The sequence below is a fragment of the Siniperca chuatsi genome, linkage group LG7, assembly GCF_020085105.1.
Source record: "Siniperca chuatsi isolate FFG_IHB_CAS linkage group LG7, ASM2008510v1, whole genome shotgun sequence".
Taxonomy (NCBI): Eukaryota; Metazoa; Chordata; class Actinopteri; order Centrarchiformes; family Sinipercidae; genus Siniperca; species Siniperca chuatsi.
This window is the reverse complement of record NC_058048.1, coordinates 8,835,590-8,861,049: the sequence shown is the minus strand read 5'-3', so window position 1 is coordinate 8,861,049 and position 25,460 is coordinate 8,835,590. Positions and strand designations below refer to the sequence as shown.

General features: G+C 40.1%; 1 protein-coding gene across 2 annotated transcripts in view; it reads left to right on the top strand.

Moving 5' to 3' along the window:
• Positions 1–25,460, top strand: part of igsf11 (immunoglobulin superfamily member 11) — a 98,526-nt gene that overhangs the window by 16,833 nt on the left and 56,233 nt on the right. For both annotated transcript variants that reach the window (XM_044201391.1, XM_044201392.1), the window contains exon 2: positions 10,479–10,508. In XM_044201391.1, the coding sequence (XP_044057326.1) occupies positions 10,479–10,508 (30 nt within the window). The remainder of the gene's footprint in view (positions 1–10,478; positions 10,509–25,460) is intronic.

The following is a 25,460-nucleotide window of genomic DNA, read 5'->3' as shown; positions in this document are numbered from 1 at the left end:
TCTCTATTTCCCTTCATGTAACTAATCTCTCTCTGCCTTCATTAGAAAAGGCCTGTATACTCTGCCTGAAAGCTTTGTGGGGTCCTAAATGCTAAATGCCAGTCTGTCTCTGCCAGGCGCCCGCTTAGTGCTGGTCTCCTTGGTGACGAGACCAGCGATCAGGCCGTTCTGCACCAGACACTGAGGGGTTTGTGATTGAGCGTGCATGCTTGTGTGACTACGTGTGTGTGTGTGTGTGTGTGTGTGTGTGTGTTTGTGTCAGCGTACAGTAGATTTGCGTGTGTGTTTTGCCCCCTATCTGTGAGAAGACGTGTACTGTATGTAAGGGGGAGAAAGCAGGGCAGTACGGGGGACATGTATTCACTGGCTCATTATCATGTGAATGCATTATGTTTCCTGTCAACATGCCTCTGCCAAACAAGGGGACCCCTGTTCTCTCTGCCAGGGCTCAAGCGCCACAGCAGCCAGGTCCCAACGTGGTGCGGTTCTGCGCTGGCACAATTCACCAGGAGTTTAGCTCCACAGACACTGCTGTTGGCCTCATCCCGATTCAGTCCATCTGTACTGGCATCTCAGCAGCCAGCGAGGAATCAGTCTGTGGGAATGAGATGAGAAGACTCCATTCAGAAACATTTAATGACTTGGATTTAGATACTTGTGATATAATCCTGAATTATATGCATAAAAAGTTGGTATTATTATACAATGCACAATAGCATTAACATTTTTAGCATGACAAAATATGTAAAAATTGACATGGTCCATCCATCCATCCATCCATTTTCTGATGCTTACCTGGGGCCGGGGCACAGTGGCAGCATGCTAAGCAAGGTAGTCCAGACGTCCCTCTCTCCTGGGACCAATTTGCGTTTGATTCTTGGAGGGGCCAGTTTTGTGAAGCTCATAATTAGAAACGGATTTTTAGGCTGTAGTTTGTAGCATTCCTTAGCAAATATCTTGTGTCTTTTGATTGTGAGGGTCTACTTACCTACCTTACCTACCTACCTACAGAGGAGAGAGGCCAGGTGGTTGTTGCCTCACTTGCTTGTGCATAATATGAAGTCATATTGTAAGGTGTTTTTATTACTTAACTCATCCCTGTAGACAGGCACTGTACGTGGATGTGCAACCTGTGTGTGTACATATATCGTTGTCTTGTCCGTCCAACATATGTCCTTTTTTTTAAATGTAACCTAGATCAGCAATAGACTTTAAATGGTACCTTATGCAGTTCCTTATGTAATTCGTCAGTCATTAAAGACAAACAAACAAAGTTTTTCTCCTAAATATAATCAATGGATGATAAAATACTAATAACCGATATTCAGGTCCTGCTCAGATAAGATGGGAGCAGGTTATGTGTCATATAGTTCCTCAGCATCTCCTCTTGCAGCCGTGGCTGACTTTCCAAACATGACCGCCATCATGTCTGTCCCAGCAGCCAGGTGTGGAGTCTGGTCACTGAACTCAGGTGCCTATGGAGTCAGTGAGGGGCCTTGGACTGGGTGCCTCTTTAGGACCCTCCTTTCAGCATCAGGGTTCATAAATGATGGTAGAGTAAATATATGAAACACCTTTCAGTGTAATGAAATACAGTTCAACAGCACCACAAAGTGCAGCTTTCAAAATGACACATGATACAGTTGAATCAACACCTATCTAAAACAGTTTCAACAAAAACTGAATATTATTTCTCATGAAGGTAGGATTTATTGCAGGACTGTTGTATGAGACTGCTTTAGTTTTAACTTGGTGCACCTAATAAACTGGCATCAGAATGTAAACATACATAACTCCTTTGTAAACAAAAAAAGAATTATGACCGGTAATAACTCAAATTCAAGATATCATCACTGTTTTGACTAGTCATAACTTCAATTCTGAGCTGCAAGTGTATTTTGACTATTGATATCTTAACTTAGATATCTCAAATTTTGGGTAAATAAAGATATCTTTAACAGAAATCTTGACTTTTGAAGTCCATCTTGTATCAAGTGTTGGCCATGCTACTCATTAATAAACCAGATGACCTGAATCTACTTTCCTTAATGAAATCCCATGATGATTTTAACAACCAACTGGAGGAAAACATTCCATAAAATCAAACCTGTGCTCTGAGGAGAACCAGCAAGCAGGTGGCCTTTGCCATTATCATCATCAGCCCACTAACACTCTACAACAGTCTCCCTACATCGGAGCTGCGTCTCTAGCTGCTGATTGATCCGGCTGACAGAGACTTATTCTTTGATATACAGGCGTAGAGTTAGAGGTCAGCCCTGTGCTCTGAGCTCTCACATCTCTCTGGGACCAATTTAAAGGCCTGAATAGCCGAGGGTCCTAACAACACGCCTCCCTGTGCTCAAGCAAACCTAAGGTGTTGTAACGCTGTATGTGCAGGGTTTCAGTATGTGTTAGGGCAGGTACTATGTGTGTGTGTGTGTGTGTGGGAGGAGGGTCTTATATGCATGTGTGTTAAAGTATGTGTACTGTGCTCCACAGTGCTTATGCAAGCAACATTGAGATGCTTTGACTTGCATCTATGAGAGATTGCATGCAGCTCACACACACTTATTATGTATAAATGGGTAGCTGAACACCCATGAAGCCTGTGTGAATGAGCATATTCTAGACAGATGCCCATAAAATGGCTACACTGTGGGCTAATGGGCTTATGAAGACCACCAGTCTGTGCTCTGAAGTCAGGTGGAGGTGCACTGAGTGTCTGAAGTGGGTTTTTAAAGGCCAAAGCCCTCTGCTAGGACAAATAATAAGAAATAAAACACAGACTTGGTTTAGAGTCAGGTGTTTTGACACATTTTTGAAACATTATTTTATCCAATCTAGGATAGCTCAATAGAGATCCAGAATCTTATTGACAGGGGAGACCAGGCCAAGATAGGAGAAGCAAACAAGAACAATAGTAAACACATTTCAAAATGAATAATAGATAATCTCACTGCTTCCTAAACAAGTCATTTTATCTTATAGGAATTGTTTCATTTTTGGGAAATACACTAATTGGCTTTCTTGCTGAGAACCAGATGGTTCCCATACAAAAGCTTAGGCAAGTGGCTAAACCAACCAGTTAGTCCATCCTTGAAGTCTTTTCTCTTGTAAAACTGAAAAATACTGTTTGAAAACACTTCTGATAAAGCATAAATCTCACCAAATGGGGATTGCTTGGCATTTGTGTTAATTAGTGAGCTTTAGAGGTGCTAGTAGGCGGATTGTGTTACCTTTGTACAAAGCCAGGCTAGCTATATCCCCCTGCTTTCAGTCTTAATGCTAAGCTAAGCAAATGTATTGTACAGACATTAGAGTGGTATCAATCTTCTCATGTAACTCTCTGCAAGTAAGCAGATGAGCGTTGTTAAACTATTGCTTTAATTTAAGGACTGGGTCAGCCTTGTCTATAACCTCATAAACACAGCAGCAGAAAAACATTTACAGACCAATGTGAGGGTGATTTCTAAAAGAGGAATTCAGCGGTCAATTTCGCAGTGCGCGCAAGTGTTTTCTGTCCTGTAAATTTTACTTGATTTATTTCAGTCCGTGAGTCAAATTAAGGAACACCCACTTTGAAATGGGACACACTGAATCATGTATGACACACAACAAGCACAACAGTTTTAGTTTCTGACATGTGATGGAGGCCTGATTGAGAGAGAATATAAAACGTTTGGCTATCTCTACTTACAGATTGACTGTAAAATGACCTTATGATAAAAGCATATGTGAATCCACTAAGTTGGCTCCAGCAGTCTCATGCTCTAATGTGTCTGTGCCAGACTGAGCCACTCTTAACTGCTCTTATTTCTTTCACACTTTTTCCAATTAGAACACAACTTGTGATTAAAGGACAGCAGTCTGCTTGGTAATATGTACAGTATGTGTGAGTTTATGTGTGTTTAATAGAGAAAGAGAGAAACAGACAATGTGTGTTTCTGTGTCATGTCTTTATTATCTTGGCCTGTTGCTGAGCATGTGTGCGTTATCTTTGCTCAACTGTGCGTTTGTATATACATGTGTGTGAGTGTGTGCATGTGTCTTTATTATCTTGGCTTATTAGATGTCTGCACCAAGAGCTCTCAGTTCACACACCGGGTTAATTGACCTCTGGAGACGTTTCTCTCCTCAGTGATAATGAATGTCTACACAATATGAATATTTGCCTTAGATATGAGATTAGTAAGGCGCTTTTAGTTCTGAGGTGGCTTATTATTTTTTAAATTACACATTTAAATGCACCATCTCTAATATTTTAAGCGTTTCTTTGATGCCTGTGTCAGAAGTATTGCCATAATATTACTAGATATATTACTAGATTTTGCAGTGTGGATGGTTTACTTTTTTAATTTTTCATCATTTTAAGATGGGTATTGGGTATTTAAAGAATTATTTTCCTACCACCAGTGACACATTCAAATAAATTTAGTTGACAAAAATAGGCTTGGACAGGCCACATACTCAATAATCTTCAGGTAATAATCTCCCCACATCCCCCCCAAAAAATTGATATCCAGTGTTTTAGAACAAACAGAACTCTTCATTTGTTTTACTCACATGCAGATAAATGTTATATGAGCAATATTAAAAAGGTCTGATCATCAATGATTAATAGTCTTTGTGCTGTAATGTAGGTTAGGGCCCAGGAGGGTAGCAAGCTAGAACGTAAAACAAACAAATCATTCTCCATAAAGGAAAACATCTTTTAACACCCTCTTCACTGCAGCCTGCATTGTAATGACCTGTATTCCCAATAACAAAGAGTGCTGATGATGAAAAATGATCAATGTGATGAAGTCATGAGGGGTTTTTGTAACTCGTGTTTAAATTTGTTTGCAGCACTCTCAAGGACAGTGTGTGTTTTTTTGATGCCAAATACACGTCCACATGAGCTGGCACACACACTCACTCAGAGGCATTCACACCTACACAATCAAATAAACAAACTAATGAAGCCTTTCTTAAACAAACAACTTGATTAAGACTCAGGAGGGGAGAGAATCAGGTGTGAACACTGTGGGTCATGAAATCATGTGTGAACGTATGCCAAGGATGTGTTTTTAAGATTTTAAGGGATGTTCCACTTCCTGAGGGAGTTTGTTTGGGCATGTTTTCTCCAACATTGCTGCTCACTACCTGGTGATCATCTTCTGGCTGAACATACTAGCAGGAGAGCTGAGCGTAGGTTCGCCTCTGGGAGACAATTTTTGTTTTCCTTGAAGCTGCATTTCTTCTGTGTCCACTGAGCAGTTCTCTTTCTTTACTTGTTCTCTTCTCTAAGGTAGAAGGCAAGCTGTGAGTAAGGCAGACCAGAAAAACAAAAGAGACATTTTTGACTGTATATGTAATTTTAATAATAATTGGATACAATGCTTTAGGTTACCAAGAGCAAATCATTACCTTTACACCAATGCAGGGCATGACAATGTAAAGATATTTCATACAGCACTTATATATTTAGCAATACAATCTTCAAACTCTTGTTTTCACTCAAATAGTGTCCTCAGGAATGCAGGCAGAACTAAAGGCCCAGAGTGATTTGTTTTGTTGGCATCAGTGTGCTCTTAGAAGAAGAATAAAGAGCTGGGTGAATCCACATCAGTATGCTACAGAGGGAGAGTAAGTGCAAAGCTTGGAGGTAACTAAAAAAATAAGGAGGAAAATTAGCACTAGAATATGTTTTAAGGACAATGATTTGATATAATAATAATATCAGGCACAACATAGAAGACCTTTGTGTATATATAAATCAAATGTCAGAAACTAACCTAAATGTTATCCCTTTTGTTGTTGCGTCAGTGTGTGTCCAAGCATGACTGCTTCTATTTAAGCATGTGAGAAGACCATGTGGTTATTTTATTCTTTTTTATTTTTTCTGATGTTTATTGAACATGGACAATGGGCATTCTTGCAGCAGTAGGTTCCTGGATTCCAGGAGTGATTTGTTTAGATGGGAGCATTTGTGACTGTCATCCTCATTTAAACCTGTCTTAAATGATTTTTTGGCCACTCGGGTGCAGCAGCAGGAGTTAAATTGGGATTTATGCAGACGGGGAGCACCTGTTCAGTGAGGTTGGGGGGTTGGGTATGGGTGGGGTGGGTTCCACAGATCACACTGTCAACATTTTTCATAGGGACTATTTCTTCAGAACGTAGTTCCAATGAAAACGGTAGACTTTGTGGTTGTGGAAGACAATAATACAACACCTGAAATATATAGGCCCGTATCCAAATACACTTCTAGTGGCAGACAATTTATTTTTATTTTGTGTTGAATTTATGGTTGACGAAATGCTGAAATTCCTTTCCATGTGTAATAATAGACATATCTTTGCACTCAGGCAACTACAGAATCTGCAATAATTTTTAGGCTTAGTACAATAAATTGTGTTTTCAGTATTGGGCCTACTATCTGTTGTTTTATTTTTATTTACTCAAGGGATAAGATAAGTCCCATGCTTGCAGTAATGCCACTACTGCAAATATGATTGCATTTAAGCAGAAAAACTGAAATAATCCACTTGACAGAGGAAATGATATTTGGACTTTTGCTGAATATAAAAATGTAGCGACAGCTTTGATGATACTGGACTCATCCTGAGCACGGCTGCTTTGTTCCCAATGATTTCACTGTATAAACTTGGAATATGTGTGCATTATTATCACCATTTAGGTTTATATGTGGTGAACATATTAGCAAGCAGTTGCTTATTTACACATGGAGCGGTAGACATGCAGTGACATTAGCATTCATTTGGAGTCGTGTTTCTGGCCACCTGGCGAATGTATGAATGAAGAAAAATATCAGTCTTTTAGCAGCCAAAAGCTTCATTATGTTCACCAGTTAGTTTCTAACTGTGTCTGTCTGCTGTTTGGTGCTGGACAGTTATTGTACAGTGGGTTTATAGAGCTTTTTCGCTGAAAACAATGGCCGGCTGCGCTGATGAGAGCGGTGAGAGCGAATCAAACCAGTAAAGTTGCGGGACAACAAACAGAAAGAATGAGGTGAAAGAAGCTAAAACTCTCTGTAGAACTGAGGGGGCTGGGTTCGTCACTACAAGTGACCCCTTTCACATACACATAATCATTTAATTCATTGTTAAAATATAGATATTGATTACAGTAATACACATGACACATGAGCAATTACTAACATGGGTATACACAGAGGCAGATGTTTGAACCGAGAACAAAGACACATAGATTAACACAAACAGTGATGTCTGATGGAGAGAGAAAGGCCAAGACAGTGCACGGGAGAGAGAATTCAAGGCAGGTTTGTGATATGTGCCCATCAATGGGTTTACACTGGTGGGGGGCGGGGGGTGGGGGGCAACAGCCGGGGTGGCTTCGTCTCCATGGAAACTGACATTCCCTTGAAGGTGCCAATTGTTGAGCTGGGGTAATGGTTTGAAATTCTCCGTAAAGTGCCTCAGAGGTTGAGATTAAATTCAACCTGCTTGGGGTAGACTCACGCAGTGACTAATCACACCGTTTTAGAAAGAAGGAAAGAAAGAACTTGATGGCATTCAGACAGGGAAAAACATAGCCAGCTCACATGTTGAATGTTTATTTTAGCTCTTTTGTTCTTGGCTGCCAGTCACTCTATAAAATATAATTTTTAATTAATTAAATATGTAAAGTATATAGTCACTTATCGCTTTTATATTCCTGGTAGGAGCTGCGTATCCAACCATCATTACAGTGCTTACTTTGATTCACTCCTGCACTGCTGTTTCATCCAGGCTGTTATACATCTGAGTCATTTCTATTCAGAGGCAGGGACATTTTCTTTATGGGAGATATATTAACTGCTAAAATAACAGCATGTGCAGCACATATTTTTCTGTTTCTGCACCCACTCCCTTTTTTCCATGAGCCCTTGTTCCAGATGGTAGACATGTCTGAATGAAAGTGGTCAGGCACCACTGCTTCACAACTGATGAAATGATTGCTCCTCTCCGTCTCCAAGTGCAGAACACTTCAGCCGTGTGTGGCAGGTAGTGTGAAGGCCTGCTGCTGATGGACCTCTGAACGTCAGCAGCTGAAAAGGATCAGCCAGGCGAAGCGTCAGCCTCACATGTCTGCCCGCATCCGCCAGCTCATGCAGAAATGATTATTACTATGTGCATCACTGAGAAACTTTAGCTGACTTGGAATCTAATTTCTAAACGTGGTTTACCTTTACAAGCACAAGGCATTTTTATAGTGAGTTTGGCCTGCTACTGTTAAATTTGATCTTGTCACCCATGAAGGGGGTGTAATAGGATTCTCCACTGAGCAAGTGCTACTATATGTTTCCAAGATTATAAGTGATCTTTCTGCAAAATGTTATTTGCACTGGTAACACGAAACAGCAATACTGAGGCATTACTTGTGTCAAATAGGTACCATAAGGACAAATACACAAGGTGTTTATGGTAGGGCTAAATGAGATTTGATCCTGTGACTGAATATATTTTGTATACATTTTTTGGATGAAAACCCAGACATGAACTTGAACATGAACAACATAGGCATGTAAGTGTGTGTGTGTGTGTGTGTGTCAGTAGCAGACTGTAAAGCTTATTTGTATGCCACAGCAGCTCCTGTTGTTTCCAGGGCTCCTGTAGCCTGGGTGATCAGTCTCTGTTCAGCCTGAGAGAATCAAAGGTTTTCAGCAGAGGACAGTGCCAGTGTGTCCTCTTTTCACAATTCTGTGAATGGAACTACAGTGCACGACAATGAAGCAGTGTTTTGCATGAAAAGAAAAGAGACTGATTGTTTGACAATGAAAAGTGTGTTAAAAAGTAGTTTATGTACTGGTCTTAAAAATCAGCAGATCTGACTAAAGTCTGGAGAAAGGACTGTTATTTAGGAAAGTAAAGAGATAGAAATACACAGCTAAAAGTACGTTTTTTTCCAGTAGAAGCCATGTCAAGTGGTTCCATCCGTGCAAAAAGCTTTATTATAGCATTCAAAGCGCTTCATTGAAGATAAAGAATCTCAAACACTCACTGTAGCTCGAATGCCAAACGCAAAATGTCACTGATCAATCCACAGCCAGCGCTAGACCATCACACTGAGCAGATCCTGTTATCAGACAGCAGATGTAGCGGGCGTCTGTTAGCACATGTACAAACCAACTAGACAACAGGTCTGTCATCCCGCAGACATGAGCTGGTTTGTTCGAGTGCATCAGCTTCAGACTGGAAACCAGTAATTGAGGGCAGAGTGGTTTAGGGAATTGGGGAGAAAATGTTGTTTTGGAGAATTTACTACTGGCAGCGTTGGTGGGCACAGTTTGGCAGTGGGAGGCGTATTAAACATTAATTCAAATTCCCAGTGAATCCATTATTTATTATGTATCAAAATGATGATGCAAACATATCTACAAAGTATTTTCTGTTATGTCCTCTGTGGCCCGTGAGCATTACCAGGCCTCTTAGCACAGAGCCGAAACAATAAATCATATTTTGCAGCGTAACAATGTATCTAATGCGCCCTCGCAGTAACCTCTGTAATATACTTTAATACTGTCCTAGTGAAATGTAAGAAGCATTGTATGCTGCTACCACGCTGGTGCATTCAGCTACGAGCAGAAGTCAAATAGGTTGACTGCTGCCAATTGTAATGACGACAGCAGTAAAGATGGTATTGGCCGTCTGTCAGATGCAAGTCAATGGAGGCACATCCAGCTGCCATCTGATGTTATTTAGTCTGGCAGGGAGAGAAAATGAAGTTAGTTTGAGTGCACATGCTATTGGGGGCAGCTGATAGTGAAGGAAAGATGTCCGATCTTTTTGTACAAATGCTCACAAGGCAAGGTGATGGTGTAAAAATTTGGTGCCGGTTTGCAATCAGAGTACTGGTGTATCTGAGTGTGTGTGCAGGCATGTAAGACAAATGCTTTTTGTGTGTCTGTCTCCGTTACAGAAGTGCATACAGTATGTGTGTGCACACGTGACTTGTATTTAGCACATGTGGATGTTGACTTTTTTGGTGGATATGCAGCCATGCACAGTAATTACTTTATGCTCAGTGCCAGAGAAGGATTTAATTAACTGTCCCCTGTCAGGGTAGATAATTAGTCAATAACATGCACACACACATGCACACACACACACACACACACACACACTCTCTCTCTCTCTCTCTCTGTCTCTTTTATACACATAGAAAACGTCAATATGTTCGCCATCCTACACTAATGCTGAGACAAGAATGTACTAACAATTATTTGCTGTTGCAGGAACATAAAGTACAAGTCTTGATTGACACGGCTCAATAGGCAATTACAGAGGAGTATTGAGAAAAGCTGCACACAAGACCTGAGCATGGTGTGGGTTCTGTCTGCCTAAAGAGAGAAGCTAATGTTGTTGATTTTTGTTTAAATTGCTTCATCGGTGTGGCAGCGCACTATGATCTGCTCAGCCTCGCTTATGTTCACTCAGAGCACAACAGTAATTATGTTTTCTTCTTTTCTTTTGCAGGTTCAAGGTTTGATCTACACACAGGGAAAGGTAAAAAAGTCTCCAACTTACTTCTCTTTGTTCTTTCTCTACTCTCTTTTTCTCTGCATGCAGAGGGAGACAGGGGTATTAGCAGCCATTAGACTGTATCTGCAGTGATGTATGTTCAGGTTGTGTTTGGATGGATATAGAGGCATTATTGGGGAGATTTGCGTACCAGTTTGTCGCTGTTTTCACTGCACACTCACACATGTACACAGATATTTAGTGCAGCCTGTTATCCTAGTCATAGTGAACATAAAATGTGGATTGGGGGGGTCTATGGTATCAGTCATAATCACACACAAACACATACTGAAATATGCCAGCACACATGCACCAGCTGCAAAAAGAGAATGCAACTTGTGTGTGTTCATGTCCCATATTATGCCTCAACGCGAATGCCATCTGAGAGACGATAATGCTTGTTTAGCTACATTTTTTGTTGATATACGGTAAACGTCTTAAAAGGTCCCATGCTGTGTGTGTAGCTCTGCATGTACTGTATGTTCAGCTAATGACTTGACAGGAAGTCTCTCCCAGCTGATTTACTTACTGAGTTTTTGAATAATAGAACATGAGCATTTTATCTATCCTGAGATTTGATGTGTTGTTTTTTTTTAGTGTGTTGTTTAGGATGACAGTTATAGGCGTTTTGGGTTTTGCAATCCAGGCAGTATTTGATCATTATGCCGATTGTGGACCCACAGCTCTTTTTGGTCTATTTCTGGCAGATAGAGTCTGTAATGGTTTATGTCTGCGGCCTTCCCTCTGTAGATCCCAGAGTATTTTAGTCCAGAATAATCCCCACCATCTGCTGTCTCCTCTACTACGTTTTAGTGCTCAGTATCTCTCCCTCTAGCTGTCACTCTAGTTTATTTCCTATTACATTTCCTCTTCTTGTTTTCTCTATATTTTACTGTGATCCCTCCCAGCTGCATTTTTTTTTAATGGGATGCATCTCTTCCTCTACCATTCAGGCTCTCAATCTCCATCCTTCCATCTTCTTCCTCCACTCAATCCCAATCTGACTGCTCCTTCTTTCTCATGGGTCTTAATTTTCTTCCTCTCCACTTTTCCATGATCTCTTCCTCCTGACCTCCTTGTGCTTCCTTTTAATATTTGCTTTTTGCCTGTCTTGTTTTAAATCTCTGGATGTCTCTACACACTCTTCTCCTCAGTTTTTCTCTCTTTATCCCTCTCTCTGTCCACACATATACACGCCCACACCATCTCCACAGGCTGTCAAATCCTAATCTGGGCTTCATGAACACAGACTATACCCTCTGGTTTCCAATTTGAAAGTCCTAAAAATCCGCTCTATTAGGAATGTATGGAGCTACATTTTATCTGTGCATTATTCCAGCAAAGCTACTCCTCAGGATTGGTTTCAAAATACACATTAAAAAATATACAAGCTTGAAAGAACAGCAGCAGTTTAGAGGTTAGACAAAGGGGCTTGTGACTGAAATCACAACTGTAAAAAAAAAAATCTCTGCTTGGAAAATCTTATTTGAAATATGGAAAATATGGAAGGCTCTCATCTTCCTCTGAAAGTACCACTAAGGTACCCAGGGAAAAGGCCCTTGACTCTCAGTTGCTCCGCTGCAGTTGTTCTCTGGCAAATGGTACATGACTACTGCAGAAATCCTCAAGTGTGTACGACTGTATCCCTTCTTTCCTGCGCCCTCCTCTCTCAGACTGATGTTCTAAGTGAGGCTGAGCCCTTTGTCAAATTAATACGACTGAGAACATGACAACAAGACGAAGACACATGCATTTATGACATTGTTGATCTACAGAGAGAGAAACTTAGTGCGCTATAATGTGAAAGGCAGTACAAGGAGTACAAGGTTTATTTGCCTTGATATGTTCTGATGTACTGTGTGTGTCCTTGAGGGGCTCGCAACAACGGCAATGACAACATTAGCAACCAAAATACAGACAGGTATGACATCAACACCTCAGTGGCATGGTTGTCAGCCATGTACAGCACATCTCTGTACCAGCACACAGCTGGATTAACAATGACTGAATGGATTAGTGAGTGAGTGTGTGTGAAAGCGAGAGAGTCAAACAGAGACAGAATGATAAAACACAGTGGTGACTCCTGTGTCAAGTGGGTATTTAATAAAGCCGGATACCTTAAACAGATACAGATAATGCCCCGAGATCATCATATTTTGGGTTGACTGCTAATGACATCACAAAACCATGCACTCCACATGTACATGCAAGCTCACACACACACACACACACACACACACACACACACACACACACACACACACACACAGCTACACTCACAGAACTGAGCAGATCAGATCCTCGTCATATGACCCAAATCCATTAGCACTAGGAGTCACAACCTCATCCATCCGCTCCTCTCCCTCAATTTCTTCCTTTTCCACTTCCTCCTCTCTCATTCTTTCATCAGGTCCCCTATGTGAGACATTTCCTCTGTGAGCTTGTCTGACATTACATGAACAGAGACAGTGAAGTTAAGCATGTAGGTGCCCACAGCCCCGTGGGCACTTCTGGTGCAGCTTTTTAAGTGGCACCTAACAGGTCAGCCTTTCTTTATGCCACTCAGAATGACAAAATTAGTTCTTACAATTTTACAGTCCTCTGAGAGCAGACAGTTATATAAAAGCACATAAAGATAACTTAAACCACAGCTAAAGCTAATACAGATATCATCTGGTATTAAAATGTCTGCACCTTGAGGCTTAAGGCCAGATGTCCTCTAAACAAATGTTTTTGGTTTAATTTAATGGTAATGATGATGCTCCTTGAAATATTTTATTTGTCTTGTGTAGTAAAGAACACCATAAACTGTGTGTGTGTGTGTGTGTATGTGTGTGTGTGTGTGTATGACAGTAGTATGATTGCCAGCTGGGCCATTCATTCTAAAACTGCATGCCTCTCTGTAGCTGTAGATTGCTTTGGATTACTATTAATAACTACTTTTGCCATTTCCCTGGGAGTACAATATTAAAATCTGCCATGATGTCATTCTTTTATAGCTCTTTCATCCTCACTGCTGCAATGTGTTTCTTGGATTACTGTATTTGAACATTGCGTAGCGCTCTAACAATGTCAGTAATGAATATAAGGCATGCAATCTGCTTGACTATTCAAAACGTTCCTAATTGAAATGCTGAAAAGACAGCTCTGGCTAATCAGCTTAGAGATGTAGCCCACAGTTGACAGATAATAAAGAGGATCTTAGTGCCGAAGAGTCTATTACCACCCATGTAATGAGAGTTCACATAATATGATCTGAGGACAATGGAGGGATAGGGAAGTTAGGAGGGAGAGGGTGGCAGGCATGGAGGAGTAAAGAGTTGTGGGAGGTTAAAGAGATGGCTGCAATTGTTCAGAAAGAGTGTTAAAAAAGAGAAAAATCACATCAAAGGGACTGAACAACTGCAAAAAATGCAAGTTTGTAAAAATTAGTTTTAAGCTGAGATTTTAAGATGAGATATAAAGGATGTGACTAAGGTGACAAGGTGTACTGATGCAGGACACAAGACAGTGTGGGTATATGAGTATAAATATTCACAAATGCATAGTATGGCTGGAGCCAAATCATGGAAGTAAGTCAAGTAAATCGTTAAAATTAATTGTAAAATCTACTGGAATTCAGTGCAAATATACTGTACTAAAAGTGGAGCAACAAGTCATTATACCAGATAAAATAGGCTGTTCATCAGTGCCTTCCAAAATGACGTTATCAAAACTACCCATATGAATGTTTTCTGATCTACCAGCTCTATGGTTAAAGTATAGTTGAGTTTAGGCAACTATACATACTTGGTCATGGTGAAGTCAAAGGAAGACTGCATGTATGGTAAAAGAAACCACTGTAAGAGATCGAACTTGAACCGTGGTCTCTGGCGTACATGTCCTCCATAAAAGGTTTTGAATCAAGATAACAATGTCCCACTACTTTGGGGCTATGTAAGAGAGGACAGTCATTCGCACTAGAAGAGGTCTATTGCTGGGGAAACGTAAACACATGTCATTTTCAGCATTCAACCATTACTTTTCTGGTGAGGACAACCTGAAAGGGGGGTATGGGTTCTTCTGTGTTGTGCTCAGGAGTTTGGCTGCCGAGATGAAGAGGCCTGACCTCTCAGCCAGGCAAACAGACAGCTGCAGTAATCAATCTTAGAAAAGATAAACGCATGAATAACTTCACACTCTCCAATTTGGAGAAGAATAATAATTCTTAGTTTTGAATCAATTTTAAGTTGACAAAAACAGGACTTACAGATAAGGCTAAGATTTAAGTTAACGATTAACTCCTAAATGTTTTCAATATAGTGTATTATATGCAAAATATGTCTCTCTGAATTATTTCTTAAAGGCTTCAGAATGCAGCAGAAGATGACAGCCACAGTTTGACCTCACATGACCACGTACATGTCCAATATGACTAACATAAATTACAGTATTTTACAATTGCTAAATCACATTTCTCTGTACGAGTTCACTTTTTCAAAACTCTTCACACAGTTAGCGCAACATAGAACAGTCTATGTGGGCTAAACTGTGGATCTTTTTTCATTGCTTTGGCACAAAATGCATTCAGTGACGACATCTTTCAAATTACATTCATTCTTTTCTCACTTTGACACTTGCACATACTTACATACAGTTTTCAAACTGTTAAACTTAAGTTCAAAACAATATCTTAATACAAAACTGAAAAAGACCACAATTTGCTACATTTCTACAGTAATATTGTAATAAAATATATTTAGAAAAAAATATATTAAAAATGAAATACTATAAAAACAATTTGACCAACCACAGCTGATTCCCATTGCAGCTGAACACCTACACAGTCTTTCAATTTCATTACCATCTATACAAAAGGAGACAACTTCGGAATAGTTATGTATTGTGATGTAAATATGGACCCAGCCAGAGATAGAGAAGTGGCTGAAAAAGGAAGAAGTGGCTGGGAGATGGAGAGGAATACATATGCGTGGTGGAAGAAGAACAAGAGGAAGATCAAGAGCTGTAGTCTCAGATGAGATCAGAGCTACTGGAATTGATCATGTAATAAATCATGTTCTGTCAATGAGAGAGACTGGTCTGAGAGAGAACGCTCAACAGTGGCATCTATTGTTAGAGTTTTCCGGCAAACCAACAAGTTAGTTGTAGTCTGCAAGGGCATCTGAAATCACTTGTGTGGAATTGCTTTTGCATTTCTGCTTAGGACCCAACGGTTACCTCACACAGGTGGGAGAGGTAGGATGTTCACTGATGTGCAGGAAATCATTGATATGGTCATCAGAAACAATGGCATAAAACTCGCTGAGATTCAAGGCACAGTGTTGGCAGACAACGTTACATTTGCAAATATTCACAGTGTAAGCATAACAACTATTTCTAGAGTCCTGAAAAAACATCAGGTCAGGATGAAACAGTTGTACACTCTGCCTTTTGAGAGGAACTCTGAACAAGTCAAGCAACTCAGGAACCAATATGTCCAGGTAAGGTGACTATAAAATACAGAACTGTTTTTTAACAAAACCAAACACACACAAAGACACATTTTTAGGTACTGTATATTATATATACTACTTTAATAGCCCAAATCTTATGTTGCCTTGTGGATTTTTTTTAGAGAGTCATGGAGATTGAAGGCAGGCAAACACCCCACATATTCATCTTTGTGGATGAGGCTGGTTTCAACTTGGCCAAAACACGGCGACAAGGACGGAATGTGATTGGGAAGAGAGCCACGGTGGATGTCCTGTGCCAGAGGGGTGCCAATATCACAATGTGAGCAGCAATATCCACAGATGGACAGCTGTTACACAAACCTTTAATTGGGCCATACAATGCTGAGCGTCTCCTTTCGTTCCTGCATGACCTCTATGGAAGAGTTGTGCTAGGTGAGGAAAGGGATGCAGTGAGCAGAAATCAGCCGACATTTATAATTGTATGGGACAATGTGGCATTTCACCACTCCCTTGCAGTCACTGAGTGGTTTGCAGCCCGTCCCAGGATGGTGTCACTTTTCCTCCCACCTTACTCTCCATTCCTCAACCCCATGGAGGAATTCTTTTCCTCATGGAGATTTATGACCACCATCCACATGATCAAATGTCCCTCCTGGATGCGATGAATGCTGGATGCCTGGACGTATCAGCAGAAGATTGCCAGGGATGGATCAGGAATGCCAGAAGATTCTTTCCTAGGTGTATTGCCCTAGATGACATAAGATGTGATGTGGATGAGAATCTGTGTCCAAATACAGAAAACCAAGTAGATTAGCATTCCTATTCTATCTGTATATGTATCGGTGGTTGGTGTGTATACCAAGTTATTGCATTTTGGAATTACTCAGTGCCAAAAAAAAAGAGAGACATAAAATATACTGAAGCATACTGAATTATGTCTGATTCATTCCAGTATTCCAGTATATTGCAGTGAATACTAAACAGTAGAGAGGTGTCCGTGTTTTACAGGAAAAAGCATTGTATAATGCTACCTGTTAGTGTTTTTTATGTCATTGTTTTATGAGTCTGACAACCTTTACTAGTGTTATGGAAGAAAGAGTTGATCTGAGACATGAATGAAGTGTTTTGGTAGTTTTAGTGCATTTTGAAGGTGAAGTTAACTGCTGTGCCGAGCTGAAAGTTAGTTAGGAAAACTGTGTGAAGAGTTTTGAAAAAGTGACCTAAGTATTGAGAAATGTGTCCTAGTGATTGTAAAAAAAACTGTAATGTACCCAGCTTCGACTTCTGTGTCTGGCTTACAGTCTATACTGAAAAAAGTGATACCAAGAAGCTTCTTTTGGTTTGTGTTCATTTGTTTGAGAGAGAGACAGAAACAGCGGTGGTCAAGCGACCTATAGATTAAATGAGGAGAGGGAGCGACAGGAGTGAGAAAGCCGGTGAATCAGAGAAATAAAACATTGTTTTCTGATTGTTTCACAGTGGTTATGTTCTAAAGCACAAATAAACACTGACTCACCCCCACACACACTTAATGAAGCGGTCGGATACCATTAGATCATAAACCCGAAAAGGCTGCGTTTGTCTGCTGTCCTCTGCAGCTGTCCACTATTTTCAGGTAAGACAAAAGTAACGAGTAACAAGCCATTTAAATTTCAGTTGTTGTATTTGCGTTATTTAATTAGTTATATGTCTAGTTACCGCCATTTCTGCAAAATTTACAGTAAGGTAGCACAGTCAATGCACAAAGAAGTGACTTTATTTTTGTTGTAATGGAAACTTTATGCTACATAAACAAATAAAATATACTTTTACAAAGACAATAGTCACAAATGCAATTTAGCTGATCACAAGTTGACAGCTTTACTTACAGGGGGGTGATGACAGATTCCAAATTGGGATCTGATCATTTGGGTCACATTCATACATTTGTCAGGTCTAACTGATGGGCTGCCTGGACAGTTGAGACACATTTGTCTAAACTCGTGTTTTCAGCCTTGATGCTCAATTCTACCTGTTGTTAGTGATTTTTCTGGTCAGTATATAATGAATGACAAAGTGTTGATATTGGCACATCCTGAGATGTGTATGAAGTGGTTAGGTTGCATTAGTGCATTTTGGATGGGAGATGAACTGTTGTGCTGAGCTGCATGTTGGTAAAGAGAAGTGTGTGAAGAGTTTTGAAAAAATTAACTCGTATAGACAACTGTGACTTAGCGATTGTAAAAAAACCCCGAAAAAACCCTGTAATGTAACTGTTGGCTTTCCATACCTGGATAAATAAAATTACAAATGTACTGTATACTGGTTTTGGAGGAAGGTATTTTTTGTGGTTATTATGACATATATATTATGACATATATGATATATATGATATATATATCTTCCCATTTTGCCCCACCTATTGATAGGATAAAGAAGTTCAAGCTCCTGTAAAAGTAACTAACTAGTTTCTAAATGCTGACTACTTTGTTTCTAGCAGTAAACACCTCAGATAGGCGGCTTTGTGGAGTAGAATAATGCACCTTGTTTCTGACATGATGTATCTTGGGAAATCATGCTGCAGTGAGTACAGTTAACATCACGGTGCATCAACGTGCACTGATGGCTTCAGTGGAAGGATAAAATGCCACAGGACGACTCTCTGCGGGCTGTCTGTCAATCATCTCTCTCTCACTTACACTCCCTCACATACTCTTTCTGACCCTCCAACCTCATCTTTCCACATGCACACATACACACACAAGGTTTCTAAAGCCTCTGTTTATGAGACAGACAGAGGTCAGGGCTGTGCAGTATGACTGGCATGAGACACGACACACTAGCACCTTTCCAAGAAGCTCACTACTGTACAAAAAGAGGACTACCACAGTATGACATGAAATCTAACCTTAGAGTACACAAAGAACCCTCACTCTTCTTACCTCATTGTAAAGTTCATTTGGCAAATATGTAGAATGTTTTTTATAAAATCCTAATCCTATTAAAGTTGAAACCAACACCACTTGGAAATAACAGTGTGTGCCTTAGTGTGATCAGATGTCCAATTTAAATTAACCTGTCCTTCCACTGAATGTCCTCATAGTTGGCACTACACAGAAACTCCTAATGACATTATTTACACACACTTAGTGTACGAGATATCTTAATCTGTCTTTTATATTCTGAAATGTGATACAATATTTTTTCTATGTACAGGAAAAAGAATCTATGCAATAATCTGAATATAACCACAGGAAGTGAAGTTAAAAGAATACTTAGACATTTTGGGAAATATGTCATTTGTTAACAAAGTAAGCAAATAAATGTATTTCCCAAAATGTCGAATTACCTCTTTAAACATATGACAGAATCTAACACTAAGTTTAGGAAATTGGATCTCAATTTGGGTATGACACAATTGGAAATGTTCCATTTTATATTTTTGTAATATATTCTATCCTAGTCTATTCTCTCATGATGTGCCAAGAATATAATATATGTTATCTCTCTGCTCTGCCCTCCAGCCAGGGATAGGACTACTTTCTCTCTACATGTGTAAGGTGTGCAGATGCCAGCCACAGGAACGGAAGAAAAAGAGCACAACTAATGCCCCACTGCTCATTACTGTCAACAACACTATCATTAATCATCACACTTTCAAGTATCTGAGACCTGCAGGATATAAACTGTGAGTTGGGTTCAAAGGGTAGTGGAAATTTGGTATGGACGTGCCATTATATAGGCCATGAGAAAGTGACAACAGCCATGTGTTTGTTTTTTAACAAAGTCCGTGACTGTGGTGCTATCTTATGGTCTGTTGAAACCTAAAATCTGTTAGCCCATATTGTTCCACTTGTGCTTACATATTTTTGTGTAAGCTACAGTCACGCTTACACAGGTCTTCTGCGCAGTATAAAAGCTATCAGCAGTACATTTTCAACACAAAAAGTCGTTATAATGATATTCGGATCATTTTGGTCTGATGAGGATGCTTTTTAGGGTGTTCCATTTTCACGTCGAGGTATTTATTCCAACCTGAAGTGTGGGTGAAGTGAGGGAGACATTGTGGGTAAGTGTGAGGTCAGGCAGTGGTTAGTGTCATGCAGCTAATTTAGAAAGTGTTGTGTCAGAGTAATAGGAGCTGAGAGGAAAGTCCTGATACATATTACACACGCACACACACATGCACGCGCGTGCACACACACACACACACACACACACACACACACAATAGGTGGAATGAGAGGAGAGTAAGAGTGCTTTATAAGGACAAACAACAGATTGGGAGGAAACATGGTGAGCTTGGAGAGGTGGGGCTTGAAGAGGGGAGTTAAAAGTTTGTCTGTGGTTGACAGGGAGAGGAAGGCAGGGAGTGAAAGGGGTGGGGGGTGGGGAGCAGCTGTCCTTAGATGTCTGTCTCTGAGGGCTCAACCAGGAGACATCTTTTAAGTTTCTCAACCTTGGCATTTGGACACCAAGAGGAGTGCAAAGATATGAAAACAGTGTCCTGAAATAAGACAGTACGGACAGTGGGATGGTGAATAATGTCTTGACATCTGTCTCATTCTGACAAAAAAATACTCTTACTCAGGAACCACTTTTAATACATTGAATAGCGGATTTATATTCCATAAAAGGGATGAAGAGTTGTTTTTGGATCAGAGGTTTCATAAGCGAGATGGGCAAATTGTAATCTAAAGTTCTGAAAGAGATGTAACTTTGTTCTCCTTGCTTTTTAAATTTGAATTGCAGAATTACATGGTCTGCTACTGTACGTGCTGAGGTAGTTGATGAGACCCATTCAAAACTTATTATTGCATAATTTCAGAAATACAAGGGTGACCAGGGGAAATGAGCTAGTTTTCTTATTGGCTGACCTTTTGCAAATAAAAAGATTTTTGTGTGGCAGAAGCAGCGCCCTTGAACCAGCAGAGCAACATGATCCATACTCCAACCACCTGGAGTGATTGTCGTAATCACGGGGGCAACAATGAGGAATTGGCTGGAACGCGTATTGATTTCTGCTCAGTCTGTGTTGTAGTTTTAGCACACAGGTTGACGAATACATCGCTGCACTGGTGTTAACACTGTAGCACCAATGGGACACGTGGAAAAGGCCTGTGGCCTATTCATCTTGTCCTGACTGGATACTGCTTTGATTCCTTGTACTTGCCACCTTCCATCTGCCTGTGTGGCAGTCTGTCATACATGTGAGGAGGACTGATATCTAACACTCACACACAGCTCGTTGCCCCATTGATTATGAGGCTATTTGTTTTGGGGATGATTTGGGTCTTGTCTCATGCATTATTCAGAAAATATTGCACTCTTCGCTGCAGGAGAAAAGCAATAAACGTTCTGCTATCATCTGTTATTCTGGGAAAATTAAAGGGTAGTAATGCGCCTGCCGAGCGCCCACCGATGGATAACAATGTTTCCCAGTTATTGTTTTTTTGATAATAGCAGTTTTGGACATCATTGCAATCACTGCTGTTATGATTTTCTTGCAGTTTTGGAGAGATGGCATGTTTTAGTGTCATTATCAAAGGCAGATATATAGATGAAATATTCAGTTTTAAATCATGCAACATAGCTGCCTCCTTGAATATCAATGTGAATAACTGAATTTTGAGGTATGGTCTTTTTTGTGTTACACATCCGCTTGCGTGTCATATCTGAACTCATCTGCTAGAGAAGATCTCATTACTCACCATGGCAGCTATCTTGTTTCTAATTTTTTTTAGGTGAAAGGCCACTGGATATATTTTATTTACAACTCTGTGAATTATTCAGGGAAAGTGTATTTAGATGGAGCTAACTGTCTACCGTTATTCTAATGATCCCCCTTTCTCCCATAAATATTAGTGCCTGTCTCCCTCTTTTGTCTTTTCTTTTTGCAGCATAAACCCTCCCTGTGTTTCTTTTATCTAACCCATGCTTTCCCCATGTTTCATTCTACCACCGTTTGCTCCCATCTTTTTTATCCTGCCCCATTTCTCACTGCTCACTCCTTCCTCCCCTTCTCTCTTTTCTCCCTCCATCTCTTTGCTCCTTCTTTATCCACTCCTTCATCTCTGCTTTGAAGTGACCACAAGGCAAACCTTATCAAACGGAGCTTCATAAGGCCCTTCAGCATTTTCCCAAGAGTGTTTTCTTGTGTGTGCGTGTGTGTGTGTGTGTGTGTGTGTGTGTGTGTGTGCGCTTGTGAACAAGGCATATTTGTCTCTAACTGATTTCTCTGACAGTGAATTCAACCTGTCAAAGCTGCCAGGACGTTCAAACAATATCCACTTCAGAAATATCTGACTCCAGGCAACAGTGGTGTTGCAGGTTGAGAGGAAATGAAATTTTTGCAGTGTAGGATGGGATTCAGCGGAAATCTTTTGAAACTAAAGTGTTAGATGCATAGCTTTCCGTTTTACTTTTTTTTCTTGTAGCTGTGACAGTTGAAGTATTCGGCTTGGACTTCAGCCAGCTGCAACTGGGTCTCTAAAAACAGCAGTCATCACTCGCTCAGCACAGGCTCCCTCTTTCGTCCTCCCAACACACACACCTACACACACACACACACACACACACACACACACACACACACACACACACACACACACACCCTCTCTCTCCCTCCTTATTCTCCTCTCTCCAAGCCTCCAAGATTCCCTCCTTACTTCCTCTGATCTTCTGAACATCAACATCATTCCTCAAAGCAAAAACGAGGGGAAGGGAGATGACAAAAATGAGATGACAGATTACCTGCTATATATAGAGCCAGTCTTATGCCGCTTCCCTTATTCATCTTCTCCCCATGCCCCCAAGACATTGGATACACCTTTTGGTTTGTGACTGGTGATGCAAATAGACCCTCTCCCTCATCACAGCGCTTTCTAAATTCAATAGCTCGAGCCGCTTGTTTTCGTAAATGGTACCGAGCCTCACGGTGAGGACATGATAGCAGGAGGGCGAACACATTCACAGATTCACATTGATTCGCAGATGGCCTTCAGTGGGAGGGGATTGTTGTTGCAGTGGTAAACCCCAGTTCTTTGTCTTCAATTTAAAAATATGACATGATCTTATTAGCTCAGCCAGTGAAAACATTCATGAATTAGCATTATTTTTAGCTTGGAGGATGTCACATTTTGACAAACAATTGAAGAACAGTCACATTTCCCCGATGATAGAAAAGTGGTGTGTGCTCATGCATATTTGTTACACTTAATGCCCATGGACTCAGTACTTATCTATCTAGAGAGAGACAGATTACCATGGTCCACAGTGTAATATCCTCTGTTCCCTCCTGTTCATTTGTCTGCTAAGTGTTCCTATAGACTGTGTCATACGGCAGATTTATGCTCTTCTAGCTCTAGGTGACAATATTGTAAAGTATGGATTAGAACCACAGTCATAGGCCACGGATAATTTCACTCTCTTCCTTTTCTCTGTCATTCTCACTCTTCTGTGCTCTCTCTGTCATCTCACTCTCTCTTTCCTCTGTAAATCGTAAGATTTTTCAATCCAGGATTTAGCCCCTGCTTAGAAGATTGATCATTACAAAACCAATACAGCTGGCCTCTTTCTTCTTACCTCCATCACATTAATATACTCTTATGTATTGAAGTATGCTTCATAAAACAAGTTTGACATAGGCTGCTTAATAACTGTCCTAATCAGTACAGAAAATTAGTCACAGCAAGACATTTTAAATAATGTTTCAGGCTTCCTGAAAGAGTTTCAAAAACACCACTATGCATTGGTATTTACTGTATTTTTCCCCCTCCACTCAAAACATGTTTTGCTTACTGTTACCACACATGAATGAATACAATTTTGTGACATCACAACTAGTTGGGAAGCCAATTGTGGTCCAATGTGCAACTTAGACAAGTGTAATGTGGACACTTGAAACCTCCTGTGCACATATACAGAGAATTTATCTTTTAGTAAATTAGGGATGTCTTGTTTTCAGCAGATAAACTTTTGAACAAACACCCCCCCCCCCCTGCATATTTATAAATTCTGGATTTTTCTCTGAGGGAGAAGGAGTAGATATAATTTTACAAAATTTTAAACTAGGTAAGTGAACTTTTTTTGTGGAAAAACAAATCAGACACAAACTATTATTCCAAGCAGAGTATTTTTATGCACCGGGAAGGGATTTTTAAGTTTAAATTATTTCTGATGCATTTCCACGAAGGAGCTACAGTAAAAGCACAAAATAACACCTCACAATAAGATACAATTGACCTGCAGTAAATACCAATTTGGTGAACTCATAATGCTTGGTTTTTTCTGAGACAGTCACAGGTGTTGATTTTAACTGGATGGTCAGTTTTGAGGCTGTAATTTATAGTGTAATCCCATTCAAGGCGGTTAGTGTTGTTGTGGAGCCACAGCACATGTGATACAGATTTTTCTACACTTTACCACAGTACATATTTTTGCTCTTTGCAAATAATGCACACACCACAGACATGACTGCAAAACTGTATTAGCAAAGAGGAACAGTAGTCAAGTAAACCCTCATGAACTCTGACTGAAAAACATTTAAAAGATCTTTTGTTAACAACACTACACCATTAAGGTAAATCATCACTTTGGACAAAAAACATTACACTATTTCAATTTGTTCTTAAGTCCAAAACAAAGGGCCTTTGTTGTTTAAGTGTATTGAATGCAAGACATGTGAGTTAGTAAATCTTGATCATAAATGTCACAGTTAAATATTACAACCATACAAAAGACTGCAGCCACAATGCTTCCAAAGGAAAACATAATTTCCAACTGAATATGTTCACATAATGTCAAGATAGGTTGATGTGCTTCCAAAAAGAGTTCCAAAAACTTTGTGTGGCACAACCACAGCAGACTTTTGGCAGGACTAGGATTACTTTACATATAAAGGAGGACTTTATTAATTTTCTTTTCTTTCGTTTACTTTCTGTCTATCATGTATGTTCTGTACTGATTCCCGCAGTGGTCCTCCTAATACATTACAACTTGTTAGTATAATGGTATAACTGCATTAAGTACTATTTGGTACACTTGATGTAAACAAAGAAGATGGCTAGTGGTTAAACACAGACAAACAAACTAATGGGTTTGCTTACTTCCTACATCCAGGCCTCAGTAGGCTGCTTTAAATATAAAACCTTTGTTTTTCTTAATACTAAAGGCATATAACTCACACAGTTGTACAAAAGCCTCAGTACACATTTATTCATTCAAAAATATTGCTCCCTCTTTTTTGCTCTCTGTCCACTCATCTTACACTTTCATCTTCTGTCTTGCTCATCACCATATCATCAGCATATTGCTGTGTCGTTCTCTTTCTTCTGTCACTGTAAAGTGTCACTCTCTGTTCACATCAGCTTTACGTACTTTAATCCTCACAGAAGAGAGGGAGGGAGAACGAACGAGAGAGGGAAAGAAAGAGAGAGGTAGAGGTGCAGGCCCCCCCATGGGATATGATTTATGTTATTGCATATATTTACATAAAACCCAAAGG